The sequence below is a fragment of the Heterocephalus glaber genome, unplaced genomic scaffold, assembly GCF_053883595.1.
Source record: "Heterocephalus glaber isolate CG9 unplaced genomic scaffold, H.glaber_assembly_v1.0 deba00001608, whole genome shotgun sequence".
Classification (NCBI taxonomy): Eukaryota; Metazoa; Chordata; class Mammalia; order Rodentia; family Bathyergidae; genus Heterocephalus; species Heterocephalus glaber.
In genome coordinates, this window is record NW_028258379.1 from 920,555 (window position 1) to 939,629 (window position 19,075).

The 19,075-nt window shown below is 31.6% G+C and overlaps 1 protein-coding gene across 14 annotated transcripts in view; it reads left to right on the forward strand.

The window, feature by feature from the left end:
* Lrrc9 (leucine rich repeat containing 9) overlaps positions 1 to 12,870 on the forward strand; it is a 130,449-nt gene extending 117,579 nt beyond the window's left edge. For 6 of the 14 annotated variants that reach the window (XM_087195193.1, XM_087195192.1, XM_087195191.1 and 3 more), the window contains 5 exons: positions 1,552 to 1,620; positions 3,353 to 3,493; positions 7,467 to 7,611; positions 9,018 to 9,189; positions 9,537 to 10,038. In XM_087195193.1, the coding sequence (XP_087051319.1) occupies positions 1,552 to 1,620; positions 3,353 to 3,493; positions 7,467 to 7,611; positions 9,018 to 9,189; positions 9,537 to 9,705 (696 nt within the window). In that variant the 3' untranslated portion in view covers positions 9,706 to 10,038. Of the gene's footprint in view, positions 1 to 1,551; positions 1,621 to 2,932; positions 2,966 to 3,352; positions 3,494 to 7,466; positions 7,612 to 9,017; positions 9,190 to 9,536; positions 10,040 to 10,061 lie in introns of those variants that run through there. The other 8 variants (XM_087195200.1, XM_087195195.1, XM_087195196.1 and 5 more) reach the window with 5 other exon arrangements.
* The last annotated feature ends 6,205 nt before the right edge of the window (positions 12,871 to 19,075 follow it).

A 19,075-nucleotide genomic window follows, 5' to 3' on the forward strand; every position in this document is an offset into this window, starting at 1 on the left:
AAATATAACCATTGATTTCCTGGTGATTAATATGTAACAACTAGTTCCCCAAAGGAAAAAGCCCTAATTAATAGCATTTGCCAATTTCCATGGTACAATTTCTTCTACAATAACGAATTTCACGCTGAAACATGACATGATAAAATTCTTAAAAATTTACCCATTAACTTTTGTTAGCCAGTAAAAGGAAACTCCAACGCATTATTGTAAAAAATATTCGATATTAAAAATGGGAAGCTCTCTTTATGCAGTTATGGACATATGGATCATTTGATGTCTCTTTAAAACTTTATACCACATTATTCTCTTCAGACTTAATAGACTATTATATTAATATTTCCCATGAGAATTGAATATTTTGATTAGGAGTATTTCCCTAGTGGATGCATCTATACTGTTTAATTTGAGACAATAATGCCATACTTTCCACATGTCCATGATTTCTAATCAGGCTTATTCCACACATGAGAACTACCTATGGACTAAAATGTACAATATCTTTATGGATAACTATATGCTAGAGTGTTTTCAAAGACCTCTTTTATGATAATTAAGTCATAATGATCAGTCATTTTAAAAATCACATTCCACTTTCAAATGAATCAAATTAGATCTAAATATTTTTATAGTTACTATATGAATTGGTTATTTGTCCACTTGTAATTCCAGATACAAAAAATTTTATTGTGTTACTATGAGTGAGCAACAACCTTAGGCAGAGCTTGTTATTTTACTAGAATCGGTATTTTAGAAATACTTTTACATCTTTGCAAATAGGGAGAAGTGGAGGGGTTGAAGGGAGGGCAGAGGAATGGGGGGAAAAAAGAAATACTTTTACAAAAACTAAAATGTATTTACAAGCTTTCACCAATGTTAGAAAATAATGAATAATCCTGTGCAGTACGGAAGACAAATCATTTAACTAGAGACACAGTTTTTCAGCTCCATAAATCCCCAATGGGTATAGAAGGATGTTGTAGTCCACCCAGTATTACATGTTCTTTTATTATTAAGATTTCATTTAAATATGTACCTTTGATATTTTTTAGACTGTATACACCTTTTCCATACTTCTTGGTCAATACTCTGGAGGAATTCACAAAATATAATCTGAATTCTAGAATAAATCATAACTTCTGAGAAAAAATTTGGCATTTTTCTTATAAGTGCTGCTATGTGGTCCATTTTCCTGTTAGACTTTCTTCATCAACTGTGTATTTGGGACCCACAGTACACAGATCTGCTCATATTCAACAATGCCGAAAAACTGTCATCCAGGCTCACTTCAGAGGATTTAATCATGAGCTACCTGTGATCCAGCACTTAACATAAAATTACTTGGGATTGAGGGGAAGGCAGGGGAAGGGGGAAAAAATAAGAACCAAGAGATAATGTAAAGGTGCAAATTTCCAATGATGAATGTCATTATATTGTATACCTAAAATGTACCAATAAAAGGATATATGAAGAAAAAAAAAGAAATTACTTGAAATTAGTCTATATTTAAGGATTTGGATGTAACCAAATAATAATTCATTGACTTTTGAACAGGATATGGCAGAATTGGAAAAACTTGATGTTATCTCTTCTCTCAGAGAGCTTACAGTTTATGGCAATCCAGTAAGTATGTTACTTTTTCAGTTTATTAATTTCCTGATAGTTGTATATAATTTATTTTATATGGTATGCTTGGAAACAAGAACTGCTTTTATTTATTTCTGTATGCATGGCCAGATAACCCAGCAGAATTTATTGCCTTCTGCCTTCGTCCACTTGAATACAATGCAAACCACCATTGTCATACATAGGAAAGTCTGTTTTAGAGTTCTGTAGCTCTGCTCTTTAGCCTGCTTGTCTCTCACAGTATTCAGTATTGATACTGTTATACTGCATTAATTAACAAATGTTTTATATTGTCCTAATGTCTGTTAATGTAAGGACTTCTATGTATTCTTCTCTTCCATCTCCTTTTCTTCTTCGTTATCTTTGTTTTTTCTTCACCGTCTTGGCTATTCTCGTCCCTTTACACTTTCCTATAATTTTTAGGAAACAACTTCTCAAGTTACATGAGAATTGCATTGATTTTTAGTGGAATTGCATTTGCTTTATAAATTAATTTGGGAAGAAATTTGCTGTCTTTCTTGTTGGAGCCTTTGAGAAAATCCAATAAGCAGCATTCTTATCCATTTAATAGTGGAACAATTTAAGAAAAATGACAGAGGAGAGGTGAAAATGCCTGCTTAGCTTAGTGAGCGTTCCAAGAAAATCCTGTGTAAAATAACCAACCACAAGGCTTTTTTCTATCATAATAGCTTCTTCAAAGCATGTATTTTGATTTTCTCAAGGATATTTTTTTTGTTTTCTATTACATTAATTTCTACCCTTTATTATTTCCTTGTTTAGTCTCTTGAATTTAGTTTTTAAAAAAATTCTTAAGTAGGACAACAGGCTCATTAATTTTCACTGTTTTTTCTGAATTGATCAATAAATGTTAGGTTACAAAGAACTGCTTTAGCAGGATCCTAAAAGTTTTGATGTATAGTATTGCTACTATTTCTTTCTTAAAATCTTTTACTCTCCAGAATATTTCTTCTTTAACTTGTGAGTTATTGAGGAATATATATTTGTCTGCATTACTAATTTTAAATAAGTGGGGTATTTTTAGTTGTGTGTCATTTATTTCTAATGTTTTGGAAGAAACAGTCCGTGTATTCTTTGATACTGACAAAACTTGCTTTGTGGCCTAGGTTGTGGTCAGTTTTTTGCTTTGTTTTGTTTTAGAAATCATTCTCCAAAGTGTATATGTATTTTACTACATTCTATTAAAACAGTTTATTCATTCTCTTTTGATGACTTTTTCTTCTCTTTCTTTCCTCCTTTTTCCTCCTCCTCTTCCTTCTCTCCCTCCTCCTCCTGCAAATATTTTATACAGTAAGTTGACATTATTAAGGGATGGATCATACAGGTCAGTAAATATGTGTTGAATTAAATTGGATAGTACCTTTGGGAAAATGTGTAAGTTTGAAGCTACTAATAAATGAACTTTCATAATGTAATCCTATTTATGACTTGATATTGCCTATAGCTAATAAGCAATATTATAAAATTTTTTAAAAAACTAAAACTACAAATGATGATCATAGTTTAAAAAAAATATTCTTACCTTCATTTGACATGGAAGGAAATTAAGAAATCTTTCAAAAGTGAGTTCATATCTGTAGCATCTAATACTATAAAGTAGCTGTCTTTGTCTGTCATCTTTGCTGCCTGTGCTAAATTTCCTTCTTTTAAAAGTTAATCTTTGAAATAAAAGTGAGTTTAGGAATAATTTGTTATTTTTAACTTCATTTAGATTTGTAGAAAAATTCTACATCGCCATGTCCTCATATTTCGACTGCCTAATTTACAGATGTTAGATGGAATTCCTGTAAATTCAGATGATAGGGTAAAAGCTGAATTTCACTTTTCTGAACTACAAGCAAAGAAAAATTTGGTAATTATATTACTTATATATTTTCCTTTTGAAACATATAAATTGTTAGTTAGCATTATATCCTATGCATTTTGACTTAAATGTTTAAACTCATGATGTGTCGATCATTTTAGAATCTACTAATTACTATCAAAAGAAATTCCGTTTCCTATCTTTGATGTATGTTATTCAATATCTGTATTCTCATTGTGTGCTTTGACATGAGATAAATTATTTAATATCAGAGTGCTTATCCTTTCATAAATAGAAACTAACAAAATTGTTTCCATTTAGCCAGAGAGGAAGGGAAGAAAAAAAATTCTTACCCCAACTCTCTGGATTGTGTAGTTCAAGGAAGATTGGTGCCTGTATTCTTATGCATTGGCAGAGTAGCTGGTCCTTCTACCCATGAGCCCTAATATATAAGATCATATCAGAAAGAAAGTAGAAATAGAAGAAACCCAGAAAACATCTGTAGGAAGTTTTATCATTGACCAACAGTTTCTTCACAACCATCCTCAAAGACAAAATTTAACCAAAAAATGTATAGCTTTTGAACAAGGAGGTAAGATTATTAGAGCTGAGGCTTTGCAAGATTTGAAGAGACTGAAAGAGGCAGGAAACTATTTGAAACTTAGTTTGTTTGCATTGTTAGGGATCAAACCCAGAGCCTCACATATGCTAAGCAAGTAAATGCTCTACCACTCAGCCAGTTTAAATTTTAGGAATAATCCAACAGAAGTGTTATAAAGACCTGCAAGGACTAGGGTGGAGAATGGAAGGGAGCCAGATGTAAGTGAAGCCAGAGACACTGGAGTCAAGTAAGAATGATTGCTTTTAGAAATGGATCTGGAAGAAGAAGGAAAAAGGACTACTTTGGATGCCCTCCTAATGGGCTTTCGCTTAGCTCTCTGTATTATGTAACTGCTTCTCTTCATTGCTCCATAAATACACGGATTTCCAAATTCATAGAATTTTTGATACTAATAGATTCTTCCCTAGTCCACTTCTCCCTTCAGCTATGAATTCTCATACTTATCAAGAGTTGGTTATGTTTTTTAAAAACCTGTTATGCTAGTTATTATAAATAAACAAATGAACTATAAATGTAAAGTATAAATTATTATTTCTGTTTCTTTGAAAATCAAATTGGATATTTGGGAAGGTCTGGATAAAGAACAGTCACGCACACATATCATTAAATTAGGATGGGAGGGAAAAAATCTTGCAAGATGGGAGAAAATGATAAAAAAAACCCAGAGAAAATATGTAGGAAATTTTTTCAAACTCTATACAAATTCTTATATTCTACATGTTTTTAAATTCTTGCTATTTTAAAGAAACCAAAAGTAGAAATTGAAGCAAAACTTTCAGAATATGATTTAACCAGGAATAGTCTACCAATTGAAGTTGCTTGCTTGCAGAAGAGGCTTCATCTTGCATCAAAAGATTAATATGAGAGGCAACAGATGCCCACTCAGTGGTAGAGCACTTGCCTAGCACATGTTAGAACCTGAGTTCCGCCCCCAGCACTGAAAAAAAAAAGACTGATGAATATTTGTACTTTGATATGCTTTTAAAAAAATGAACATGTGTTATGTTTGTAATTTTTTAATGGTTTCTATTAATCTTGACTTTTTTATTAACAAGCTTCTATTACAGCTCAAAGTAGGAACAGAGACCTATGAGACTTAAAGTTGTGCAATGTTAATAAAAATCAATTTAGGCAAAGGAAATTTATTTGTGAATATCTACAAAATTTTTTCTAAAATGTATACCCTGTAAGAGGAAAAAGTACCTAGCAACTTATCTATATGATGTAACTAAGAAAGAATACTATCTAATGTCATCTACTCAAGATTTTATCCTAGACTTTAGTCTTCAAAAGAGAACAAATGATCAAAAAACATTTAGTTCAGTGATTCAAGCCTTCTTTTTATTTCTGTATTTTATACAAATATATAGCAAGCCACTCTTGAAAAACTTCTACCCCATGAATTAGTCTCCTATTGGCCCTCTGACAAATTATCATGGGTTTATTAGCTTAACACAGATTTGTTATTTTTACAGTTCTAGGGTCAGCTGTCTGAAAATGGGTCTTAGAGGGCTAAAATCAAAAATTTTGACTGGGCTGCCTTCTTCTGGAAGCTTCAAAGGAAAAGCAATTCCTTGCCATTCACAGCCTCTCCAGGTTATCTGCGTTCCTTGGCTTGGGCCCTCTTTGAGCCAGGACATCACTGAGACCCATGCTACCATTAGCATACCTCCTTCTCTCATTGTCACCCTCCAGTCTCCCTCCACCTGGCAACCCAGAGTAATCTCCCCATCCCCAAGCCCTTAAATCAATCACACGTGCAAACTCCTTTGCCCTGTGAAGGACTGTATTCTCAGGCTTTGGAAATTAGGACACTAGACTTTGCAGAAAGGGAATTATTCTTTCTACCATATCAGGTGTAAGGGCTCCATTGAAAGATCTACAAAAATTATTGGCACATTGAAATATATAAATTTTACTTTCAAGTAATGTTGATAAATTTTAAACAATCACTTAGAATAACTACAAAGATCCCAGTTTCCATATATAGTTTTTAAATTGGTTTCATTTAACGGAAAAAGTACATGAATTCAAATTTTAGTTGGGGATAAATATTTCATTAAAAGATTTGTTTGCTGCCTGTATTTCTGTTTATCATATTGTAAGCCCAGATTTTCTCCTTACTCCACTATGATGTTATCTTGTGTTATGCTTGCTACATATTCTTGCCATTTGAATCAGTGCTATAGTAAAGAATTTAACTTTTCCTTTATTCTATTTTATTTAAATTTCATTTTGATTCCTCCATATATGATTAATAGGATAGTTTAAAGTCTTTCTTTTAGAGAAATATATTTTAAAATTCAACAATATTCTTATTTTTATGGCTAGGACAAAATTGAGTCATTATTTCTTTTATCTGTGGAGAAGACACAAAAACAGAAAACCTTTCAAGTTTATCAGTTCAGTCTAGTGTGTCTTTATTTCCATTGGTGCTATGCTTGCTTTTTTAACAGCAAAATAGGGAGAAATACATGAAACTCTAAAATTTGTCTTTCAAACCAAAACATTTTGACATGGTTTTAGAAGGAAATTTGACTACGATCTTTTTAGTGATGGGAAGAAGCTCCCACAAAGGAATTTACTGAGGGGATTTGGGACTGGGCAGCTTGAAAGGACAGGTATTTTGGCATCGGTTTCAATGCTGCGCTATTGGTGACACTCAAGGATGAAATAAATTTGTGATTTCACACAAATGGCAAAGGCCTGTCTCCAAATAAGTTGAACCAGAATTCATATCTTTAAAGAATAAATGAGGTCACTTTCTAAATAAAAACAGAGCAGGCATAAATTCTTAGGGAAAGCAAGAATCCTCTGGTTGAAATCCTTTTCTCCTGTTTTCTGATTCCTAAAATTCTTTTGAAAGACTTAATCTTCAACAGGCTTAAAAGGTAAATACTGTGTAGAGTATTTACCACATTCGTTAAAATTGTTTTAAGATGCATTTCTTATTCCTCATTTTTATTTACTTGTTTAAAAAAAAACTAGTTAACTGCAAAGCACCTGATGAGGTACAGTAATAGGAAGAATGCAAAGATAGAGGAGAAACAATTCTTACCTTTCAGAAATTTCTTTTCATAGAAAAAGAAGAAATATTACAAAAGTGAGAAGTCTAAATTCTCATTTTCTCAATTCTGTACTTACCTAATTAAGATCCTTTGGAAAGGAAAGGCACCATCAAGAACTAGTTTCTAGTGACAAGAACAACACAGTCTGGAAAAACAGTAGGTTCTGAGGGACATTAACCACCCAAAAGCTCTTGTTGCTTTTACCGATTCTGAGTTTGCCAATTTAAAAAAATTTAAGTTAATTGTCAAATGGACCTCATGATAAGGGCTAAGTCTGTTGATCTGAGTTTTTGACAGAAAATGTTTTTTAACTGTTTTGTTTTTGGTGTAGTTGATTGCTGGTACCAGTTCTCCTATGGATGGTGCCTCATTTTGCCAAGTGAAAGCACCTCCCATTAAAATAACAAACCTAATTCTGCCTGCTGGACATAGCCATTACTTGGGACCTGACTTCACATTGACTCCTGAAAATGAAGGTATTTTGACAGAGTTTCAGAAGGAATGGGGAAAAAAAAATCCATTTTATTTGAAACCAAAATCTTACTTTCATTTTAATTTTACTAAAAATTTTAATTTACATTTCTTAAAATTGCATGCTTATTCAAGTTTTCTTCTTGAATTTCTGATTTCAGAGACTATCGTGTTTTCTCCTGTACTCAAATACTAATATGTTGTAACCTACGTATTTGTTCTCTCCCAATAACCTTGAGATACCTACTTGCACAATTACTTACTAACTTCTTTTTAAATATTTTATTTCATTTTTTGTATCTTGTGTCTGTGTCTTGTATCTTGTAGTGAATTCTGCTAAAAGTAGAAATCAGAAATTTGTAACAGAATCTTGGGGCATAGAGACTATCTTACAAAATGTTTTTTTCATATGTTTTCCATGAAACCACCAGTAAATTCAGGAAGCTAATAGTAGAGAAAATTTTCAAGAGTTAGGAAGATAGTTGTAAGATAATTTAAAAGAGAAGATATAACAAAAGAGTAGGACATGGAATTGATTTATTTTGTTACTACCATACATTTTTATGTCTATTCAGGTTTAGAACAAGCCTATTCCCTAACTCCAGTTCTTTACTATCTATTATTTTGACAAAATTGGGGGTAGTTGTTCTTTCTTGAGGGATCCTCTTTTCCCTTCTTTTAACCTCTCCCTTTTTCCTTAGACAATAAAATTGAACATAATACTAATTATAAAATGATCTAAGGGCCTACTGGGTGATCTAAGGGCCTACCACATGGTTACAGTTCTTAAAGGAAACCTAGTTAAAAACAAACCCAGCAAACTTTACTCGGTTGTGATGTTTTATTTTGTCTAATATTTTTTCACACTTCTACATCTTTATGGCTGTAAAATTTTAATCATAAGGACCACCATTAGGTTTTTTACCAGTAACTAGAACTGTAGAAAAAACTGGACATATTAAATTGTTACTAGTTTCTTTAATTGTACAATGTCATCTTCAGTATTGTCATGTTTTACATTTGTTCAATCCTGTATTTGTCTTCAAAACTTCCTTCAAATATATCTTTCTTCAGGATTTGTTTTGCAACCATTTCTTAGGACTTTCTGGAAAAATCCTTGATTTATTTCCTATTTTCACATAGTGCTGCCTAAATTCTTATTGTTGTTAAATGTATAGTCATTTAATCTGTGTGTATGTATTACAGCATGTAGATATAAATAATTATATTTTCAGGAAAGGATCAAATTGAGTCATTACCACACAAAAATTTTAGCCACATGTACCAATTCATATTTTTATTTAAAATTTTTAATTCATAATATGAAACATATAGCATACATTTAGTTTAAGAACAACAAGACTTTATTACTTAATGCATCTTATTGTTTTATAATTTTAACTGCCTCCAGACAAAAAAAACAGGAGTGCAGGGATTCTGTCAAATAATTCTCGGAACATTCATGAAGAAATTGCTTTTTGGCAACTCAGAGGAAAAAATCTTCCTCCAACTCTTTTATCACATCAGAATATTGCATCTCCGACTGCCCAAATGTACCCGAGCAACCAAGATGAGGGAAGAAGGTAAAGCTATTCTTATTCTCTGTTGTAATATCATTCCTCACCATTTACAAAGCCTCCATATTCATATTTTCTAATCATATATAAAAGTAGGCAATATTAGTGTATTGTGCACTGTTATATATTTACTCTGGTAGCTGAGAAAAGCTTTCAGCATAGGACTTCTTTTCTCATGTCACCAAACCTTACCCAAAGTCCTGTGTGGTAACATGGTAATTCAGAAGACTTGAGATGATTATCAACGTCAAATCCTAATTGCCTTAGTACAGTAATACTGTAATAAATAAATGGGAACTGCTTTTAATTGTATTTTCTCTCCCCTTACTCTATGCACTGAATATGCAAAGCAGTTCACTTGTATTTTATACAGCAAGTATATTCAACTTTGAAATTCTGGGGCCAGAGGATTTTGTAAATTCTTCAAAGCCTTCTTTAAAATTCCCACTTACCACTGCCTCCGGTCTGGACCAAGCCCCAGAGTCAAGCTTCATCCTAACAACCTTGTTACTTCTCATTTAGAGACCACTCTGCTGATCAGCACTTCCCCACCTGGATTTCCAAGGATTATCTCCTCCAACTTTTCTGTAACTATGCTCTTATTCATTGCCTCTTAGGAAGACTGACCCCAGCAGCAGATTTAACTTAAGCTGGGCTCTTGCTGCACTGACTTCCCTTGCTATAATCAGTTGTGTTTCAGTGAGTCCTCAGAATAATCCAAATTTTAAATAGTCCAAAATAGGATAATTTTCCTCCTTTATATTTTTTAGATTGTATTCACATAAAATAATTATTTATTGCACTTACCTTAAGTTACCTGATCCATTAAGAATTAAAAATCACCATTATTTGATGCATAAATATTTTATTTCTTACAGAATTCCTGGAAGCAACTTTCCAAGATCAAATCATATATAACTGCCTAAAGAAAAATGAGCATACACCACAAAACCTGTTTCTTTCAGTAGTTGTGCATAAACTGGCAGAGAGTAGTCAGTAAAGAAAAAAAAGATAATCATGTTACTTATGTTATTGAAACACTTCCATATGACGATAACCTATCACTCTTGAAGAACTTAATATCAGCCTCTTTCAAACATTATTTATGGTTATCTCAATCATTTATTTGGATTTCTGCTTTAAAAAATCATGAACTATTAAAGCATACAACAAATTGAAAGATAAAGGTGACATCAAAGTCTAGAGAATTAAATGCTTCATTCTAGTATTAGAATTTAGTTATAAAATCACATCATGGCCTGTTATACAAAGATATTAAGAAATGGTAGATTTAAGAAATAAGCATGCTTTCATTTGTAGATTATCTACTCATTTCAAATTATATCAAATTAAAGCATACATTTCTTACCAAACACAATTATTACTATGCAACATGTTTTGCTAGTTGAGTTTGCTACGGGTTAATTTTTTAAAATATAATTCAAAAAAACTGTCCTCAAAGCAGGTGTACACTCAAAAATCATTTAGAGATACAAATATTGTACATCATTGCTAGTTCCTAAACATGACTATGGTACAACTGATCATTCCTGCTCTAAGAATAAAATAGTCATACTTCATATACAAATTATTAACTGTGCCTACAGTAATATAATTCTACAAGAAGTTTCAGGCTGAAAAGAATAGAGGTTTAAATTGAAGGAACAGTTTGGACTTTTAATAATTATATTTCACGGGAAATAATATTTCTAAATTACTGCATTGCTTAAATATAATAAATATGGTTTTGGATTACCTTATTAAATATAGTTCTTTGAATTGATGACTAAAATACCAAGATATTTTGTTATAAATGGGCTCCATGATTCAGAAGGTGTTCTAAAGTATTTTAAAGTATTGACTCAACACTGCATCTAGTTTTCATATATATGTTCCTTGCATAACAATAAATTGTTCTTATGAGAATATTTAGACTTTGCAGTTTACCTGGAAATAGTTTCAAAGATATTTTAGAAATGACATAATTCCAATGTATATGCAGTAATTTTGTATTTTTCTTCTTTAAATGTTGTATTTATAATTTAATCATGTAATATTTGTAATTTTAAACCTAATTATAAATTTTGCACCTCTTAATGTGTGGCTTTTAAATAACTGTTAAACTCAGGTGGAAATAAGATCCTTTGTTTAAAAAAGAACTGTAATTCTTAAAATGTCCAGAAGATGTCTTTGTTGCTTTTTAGTTTTGACTACTGGTTTCGTTATAGTGTTTTGATGATATCTACACTTCTTTATTACTGAATTGGCATCACCTGTTTTTTCTTTTATGATTCTTTGTAAATGAAATGTGGAATATATTGCTTTTGTAATTAAAAGTGTCTTTTTAAATATTAAGGTGAGAAAAATAAATGTAATGAGTTATCACCGGAGAAAGTTCAGGAACAAAAAAGTATAAAGCAGAAACATTTAATGTTTAACATTTTGCATATTATCTTTCAGCCATTTTCCCATGGATTTTTAATATATTCGAGTTCTTTCATGTGATTTTTCATGTTCACATTAAAATTTTGAGGTATAATTTTATACTTTCTGAATTTTAATTACATCTGAATTTATTCTTGAAAGTAAAATATTTTAATACATAATTTGAAGGTGACACTAATAAAAAACATGTACTTAGACATTGCTCAGTGTTGGATAAAATACAGAGACCAGCTTTCAAGAATCTTCTCATACAGAGTTGATTCATATAAAAGCAATGAGGAGGGGAAGCTAACATGACTTAGTAGAGCAGTTCTAAAATTTTTCCTGCGTGGCATCAGGATGTCACTGACATGATGTATGACTCCGTGAAAAATACCTAGATAGGTTAAGATATAGTTACATGTAATTCATAAGGCAACAGCTGTAAGACCAGCCCTTTCCTATGTAACAAAACAAATGAGAAATGCCATTGAATGTAAATGGTGTTTTACTGGAGTGATTTTAGATCTCCTTTAAGTTATTTTTAAGTACATAATCCACAAATTGAAATTTTAAGTTATAGTTACAAATTATTCATAACACACTAAACAAACTGACTGCTTTAAACCTACAAGCACAAACTATTAGCATATATTTTACATACCATAGTAATGATGTTATGTAGTAGGCATGGCATGTCATGTCTTCATTTATATATAAAGAAGCTATGGCTTTAAAAAAGAACAGTACATATCACATGTAATCCTAGATATTTTTCAACTTCAGATTCTTTTTTTAATTGTTATTTTTATTGGTACATTTACAGTACATAGTGATTACATTCATGATGGGGAGTACATAACACATTTTAATTCTTTTTACATCTCCTTCCCCTCCACATTGTTTGCTTCTTCAATTCAAATGAATGGGCAATTAGTTGTCCTAACATATGTAAAGACTTAAAAGCTATTTAGTGTAGGTAAATGTATAATTTCTACACTAAGGTATTATTCCTTTGTTTGCAGCAAGTGTCTTGGTAGATTTATTTTGCATGCAATCATATGCATGATTATATGACTTGTTTTCAATGTTTAATTCCACAACCAGCCTATCAAATTAGAAGTCACGGCACTTTAACTATGGATTAAAAGACTGTAATACTGAACTGAATATAGGTGATTTCAGATTGATCTTCTGATTTCTAGACATGAAAGTTAACCATAATTAATTGTTCAATAAAAACTTGATTACTTCTTTTTTATAGCCCTGGAATTTTTCTTTTAACCCAAAATTATCTCTAACCGTAGATATGTTTTTGCCTAGAATGTACATCATATACTGTGATTAAGATACAGTTGATGATTTAATAGGAAAAAAACATGAGATTTATAACCTAAAAATAGCATATTCAAAGAAAATTTCAATATATCTTTGAAAGTACTAATTACATGAAATTAAATTATTTGCCTTTTATATTTTATTAGACTTTGTCCTAACTGTGTGATCTTTCAGGTAAATCAAACAACCAGTTCATCAGCATTGCCATGTGCTATGTAAGATTTTAGTGACTCTGAAATGCCAACTTTAAACTTAGAACAGATTTTTCTTTATATTATATCATTAAATATAATACTCTTTCTATACGCACTGAATAAAAATCCAAAGCAAAATGACATATTTTGGTGTTTTGTAAATGAAGTACATTGTAATCAGACATGAAAATAGAAATAAATATGAAATATTTTCCACAAATAGTATTCTAAATTTTCTTCTGGTTTTTAATTTTATAATTTTAATTAATTTCCAAATGTTTAAAAGTATTTCCCACCAGCAGTTATTTTTAAATGTTATAAATAGAAAAAGGTCAGTGATGATCTGTTTCACAAACAATGAAAATAACAACTATGTGTTTTATTAGAAAAAAATTAAAGTAGTGATATTTAAAAGCTGTATTACTCGTGACCTAATTGTTTTATATCTTATTGTAAAATAAGGTTTTTTTCTAGAAGATGTTTTTGATAATTCTAGTGGTTTGGCTCTATTTGTTTTATTGTGAATTATAATGTGTTACTTCTCCCTTTCCTGCCAGAATGTTTACAAGTGTGCCTCTCAGAGGATCCCAAAAAAGACTAATCTGTAAAAAAAAATCAATAGCATTTTTAAGTTTCTAATTATTTCATATTCCTTCCTATCAATTTGGCTTAAAACAGATATTTACAAACACTGATAGCCTGCTTTCATATGGCCTTTCATTTTTTATAAAGGGCTTTAAAAGAGTTCAATCAACCTTAATGGTACATTTTTAGTTAAGGAAATAAAATGGGGAGAAGTCAATTTGAGCTCCCCGATGAACAAATGTCTTCAGAAAGAATAGGCATAAATAGGTTTAGAAAACAGAGAATGCGAGTAAGATGCAGCGAGCAGAGCACTCAGAGAAGCCAGACACAATGGAAAGAGTAAAATACTGCAGAGCTTTTAAAGCTGCATGCAGTTGGACACAATGGACTTGATCCATCCATCTGTGTTAAACTGTTAAGGTTTAACACAGAATGTTGAGGAACAATAAATGAAGAGCTTTAAATCTAAAGAGTGAATACAGTCATTGAACGGGATGGAAATGAAGTCAGAATTGGCATATTTCCCTGGTTAATTTACCTTGTAAAGGACTCTGTTTTAGGTATTAAGCCATTATTAGCAACAAAATAGTCTTTAAACTGCCACCTTTGGAGTTTTTAAACAACTGTATATTCTGTATTCTATAAACATGCACATATGCATTCATATGTGCAAGTAAGAATATAACATATAGGTCTCATATAATTGTAACAAATTAATATTATACTCTGTAACAATCATTGTACTACGTCAAATTTTTGCACCCCCCCCCCCAGGGAATAAGTTGGATTTAGTAGCAAAAGTGCAAGTGTACAATTTTAAAGGCTTAAAATAGAAAACTAGATTACACATTAGTCATAGACTAGGGAATTACTAAATGGCTTTTTAATTAAGTCAATCAAAGACATATTTTAGAAAATTTTTGCAAATTTTTTTCTAAAATGTATTGATATATTTTCTAAAATGTATTGATATATTTTCCTGCTGTAATATTTTTAGTAATTTATGATGTTTCAAGGTCATAGATGGGCACGATTTACAATTTGGAGAAATATAGCTAAAGAAAAGTATATAGAATTATATTCTGAACTCATTATATAACCTTGGAAGCCTGTGGGTAAGATCGCTTGTATATACTACTTATGTCCTTTGGTCTGCATTTTTTGTGTGTTCCCTCAATTATTATGGTGCTGAAATAATTTTTCTAGTTGGCTGAAGTTTCTTACATTTACTGATTCATTGCTGTGTTGTTCAAGTATATTTTGAAAAAGGCACAAGTATATGCGTTTTAGGTATAGACTATATGTTATACTATCTGTTTTAGATGCTGATGAAATCTCTGTAAAAAGAAACCAAATAGAACTAAATCACAAACATCTGTTAACATTAATAGATTGGGCCACTGTTAACTCTAAAAAAGAATAACTTAGGTTAGTCACATAATTATCATTCTTTCCTCATTTGTTAAATGTTCAAATACCTACTTGTTCTGTTTAAGATTAAGCATTAACTAATTAATTTTGACCTTATTAAGAATTTAAATGATACAGCTATAACACAGATTCCAGAAAGTGATATTTAGGGTCATGGAACTATCTTAGCATGATGTCATTTCCAAAGTTTTTTTTTCTCAATACATTGTAAGAAAATAACAATAAAAATTTGTACTTACAAGATGAGCATTTCAGTACTTAGAAGAGAAACCATTATAAATTTTATTAAAAATATCAAAAGCCAAACTTTAGAAAGAGCATTATTTATATGAAGGAAACTAAAATGCAAAAAAAAGTTTTACTTAGACTCCATTTATTTCTTATGACTCAATTTATAAAAACGAGATGCTAATTTCTAATGTTAGATCTTTCAAATTTTTTATTGTTTTCAAATATATTCAAAAGATCAATTAAGAATACTATTGTGAACCTAAAGGGGGAAAAACAAAAGCAAAGCAGAAATAATTTAATTTCTATTTGAATATTCCTAGAATAATTTTATTCCTGTTTGATTATAAATGAGCTTCAAGGGGCCTGGGATTTAGCTCAGTGGTTCCACCGCCTGCCTCTTAAGTGCAAGGACCTGAGTTCGATCCCAATACAAAAAAAAAAATATATATATATATATATATTTATGAGCTTCATCTACTTTATTGGGTCATAAACATTTAAGTTATTTTACCTTGAGATCAATTATTAATATTTATGTACCATTTTGTTTCTCATTGAATTTTGTGATTTATTCATCGGATAAGGAGTTTTCACGATATGTGATGGGAAAATAAATTGATTTTTTTAAGTTCTAAAATATCACTGATTTGAGGATTTATGCCTTGTTTAAAATATTTAAAGCATATATTCTGATACATTGTTAAAAACTACTATTATACTTTTGATATAAATCCACTGATTCATCTACATGTTCCATCAGGCTTACCACAGCTAAAAGGCCTGTACTATATAGCCAAGAGGCAAGCACAAGAATAATGCAAAAGTAGAGAATACAGGATACACAACTAACAAAAAGAATAATATCAAACACCTGTCTTATTATACCCTAGATCACTTTCATTTCATGACTTTATATTTTTACTATTTTAAAAAATGTATTAAAGATGCATACATCACCATCTGGGAAACCAAAAAAGTCACATAGAGATATGTAAGTCTCTTATCAAATATTCAATTCAGTATGACAGAGGAAACAATAGTGAGACCAACCCCCAAGATCTATGAAATTACTATCCCTCAGGGTTACAAACTTAGAACACTTCAGGGATCTTCCTCATAATCTAAATGAAGGAAGCCACCTATAAGAAATATGAATGATCAAATATTTAATCTACTGGACTTTTACTGAAAGATAATGTGCTAGATAATCCCCATTTGCCCTTCCAGATCTATTCTACCTTTCTCCTCCTACTCTGTGTCTCTAGAGATGGACCTTTAAGGACAACATCCCTTTAGTCATTTTGTCTCTTTAGCTGGCAGTTGGATTTAGCAAATGGAAGACACTGGAAGTAGATCAAGAGCGGGAGGAGAGTGAAACTGTACTTTAGCACCAACTTTGTTCCTGTACAGGAGGCTCTTATTTGACTTTCCCAAACTGTGGGTTTGAATGAACTGTGACCTTACATCTTCAGGCCTACTGGCATTGCAAGTTCAGACACTTCACCAGACCTGGTTTACTCTTTATAATCCAGTGCGCACTAAAATTTTAGAGTGGTCCTTTCATTTAACTCAAAGACCCCATTTGACTGGACACCTGCTTCCTTCCAAGACCCTAGTATATATAGTACCTGCATGACACGAATACATCATATCATATTAGGGATTTTATTTCAAATACAAAATGGAAAAAATACCAGTGGAAAAATAAATATCTAATTGTTTTATAATCCATTACTCTTCAGGTTGGGAACCAGATACCTAACACCTTTTGTTTCTAGAGCAAAATGTTAATGTCAGGTTGGAGTTGTGATATGCACCATGAAATGTAGTGTTGAACTGTGGGATACATTTTTAAAATTTGTTTCATGACAAAAATAAAACAATTGAGATTGAAAGAGTTTTAGTTCATGGTTGTGTAGCTAGCATTTTCTGTTCCTTCCTATGGACCAAGAAAGTTTATTTTGAAAAGTAAAGTGGGGTTAGAAATACCGAACTTCCTTGGTTCATTATGAATCATCCTGACCCAACAAATGAATAGAAATCACTGGATTATATAACTGCTTTCTCAGTATAATATGCCAAAAAAAGTTAAATGATTTAAGTACAATAGTCCTGTATCTTCCACAGAATTAATTAATTAGTTTGTTTATTTATTTATTTATTTTGATACCAGGATCGAACTTGAGTCCTTGTGCTTGCGAGGCAGGCGGTGGAACCACTGAGCTAAATCCCCGGCCCTTCCACAGAATCTATAAGCCATATAGTTAACCTATTGATCAAAATAATTTCCAATCAGGTTCTTGCTTACAGATTTTTTTCTAATCTGAGGACATAATTTGCCTATGACATTCAAAAGATCTTTAAAAATATTGATAAGTTTGACAAACACCCAATGTAATGAGTATTACGGGGAAGAATTATATGTGAAGATTAAAATCAGTACAGGACAGTGTGAAAAGGATATTTGCATAGTCACTAAGGATTTTACTCCCAGATACTTTTTAGTTACAAAAAGAGAAATATTACCATTGCAATGGAAAATTTTGAATATTTTAACCAAGAGATCAAATTTAACATCACCAGTGATAATTATATCAGTATCCTGAAATGATTCTTATGATATGAATGATCATGAGCTGATAATGAGGAAAGATCAGACAAGCCCAAACTATGACATCATCATATATAACTGGCCAATAACTCTCCAAAAGGATGGAGGGATTGAGGGTATTGAACGATGAGAACTGAGGAACTGTCACAGATTAGAGGAAACCAGGAGATAAAACTAACTGTAATGTATGGGGGCTTGGATTGGATCTTGATCCAGAAAAATGACAGTAGGGGGAAAAACAGGTGAAATTTAAATAAGATTGATAGATTAGTTAACAATATTATTGTTAATGCCCAGTTTCAATAGTTTTTGTTTTGTAAAATGTAAAATGTTAGCATTAAGGAAAGCTAAGTGAAAGAAATTGCTTTGTTTTTAAATGTTTCTATATTTTTAAATTATATCTTTTTTAAAAAAGTAGAAATTTGAAATGTAAATTCTTGACAATGTTCCTTCTTCAAATTGTCATTTACTGTGTAGGTGCATTTTCATGTGTAGGGCAAAACTATCAGAACATGAGCCAAGTCACTACTGTATTTCACACATTCTTAATGAATTCAGGAATTTCTTCAAGATTTTTATTATGGTGTCTATCTAGATGTCCCCCCAAAGCTTCATGCATTCATAGGTGGGGCTTTTGAGCGATGATCAGATCATGGTGGGCAGTGACATTTATCAGTGGGTTAGTCCACTGATGAGTTTATAGCTAAATGTGATGTTGGGAGGTGAAGTGTGGTTGGAGGAGGTGGGTCACTGGGGGCGTGGCCTAGAAGGGTCTGTCTCTTTCCCTTCTCCCTTGATCTCTCTGCTTCCTGTCTGCCATGCCATGAGCTATTTCTCCACTGCCATTCCACCCACCTTGGAGCCACCCCACTGTGGAATGAAACCTCTATGAACTGTTAGCCAAAATAAACCTCTCTCTTCCTTTAATTTGTGGATGTTGGGATTGTATCTCAGCAATAAGAAAATTACTAAGACAATTTTATTTTCAGATCTTAATTTACAAGAAATATAAATTAATTTTTTGAGACAGGATCTTGCTATGCCTGAACTCACTACATAGCCCAGGCTGACCTTGAAC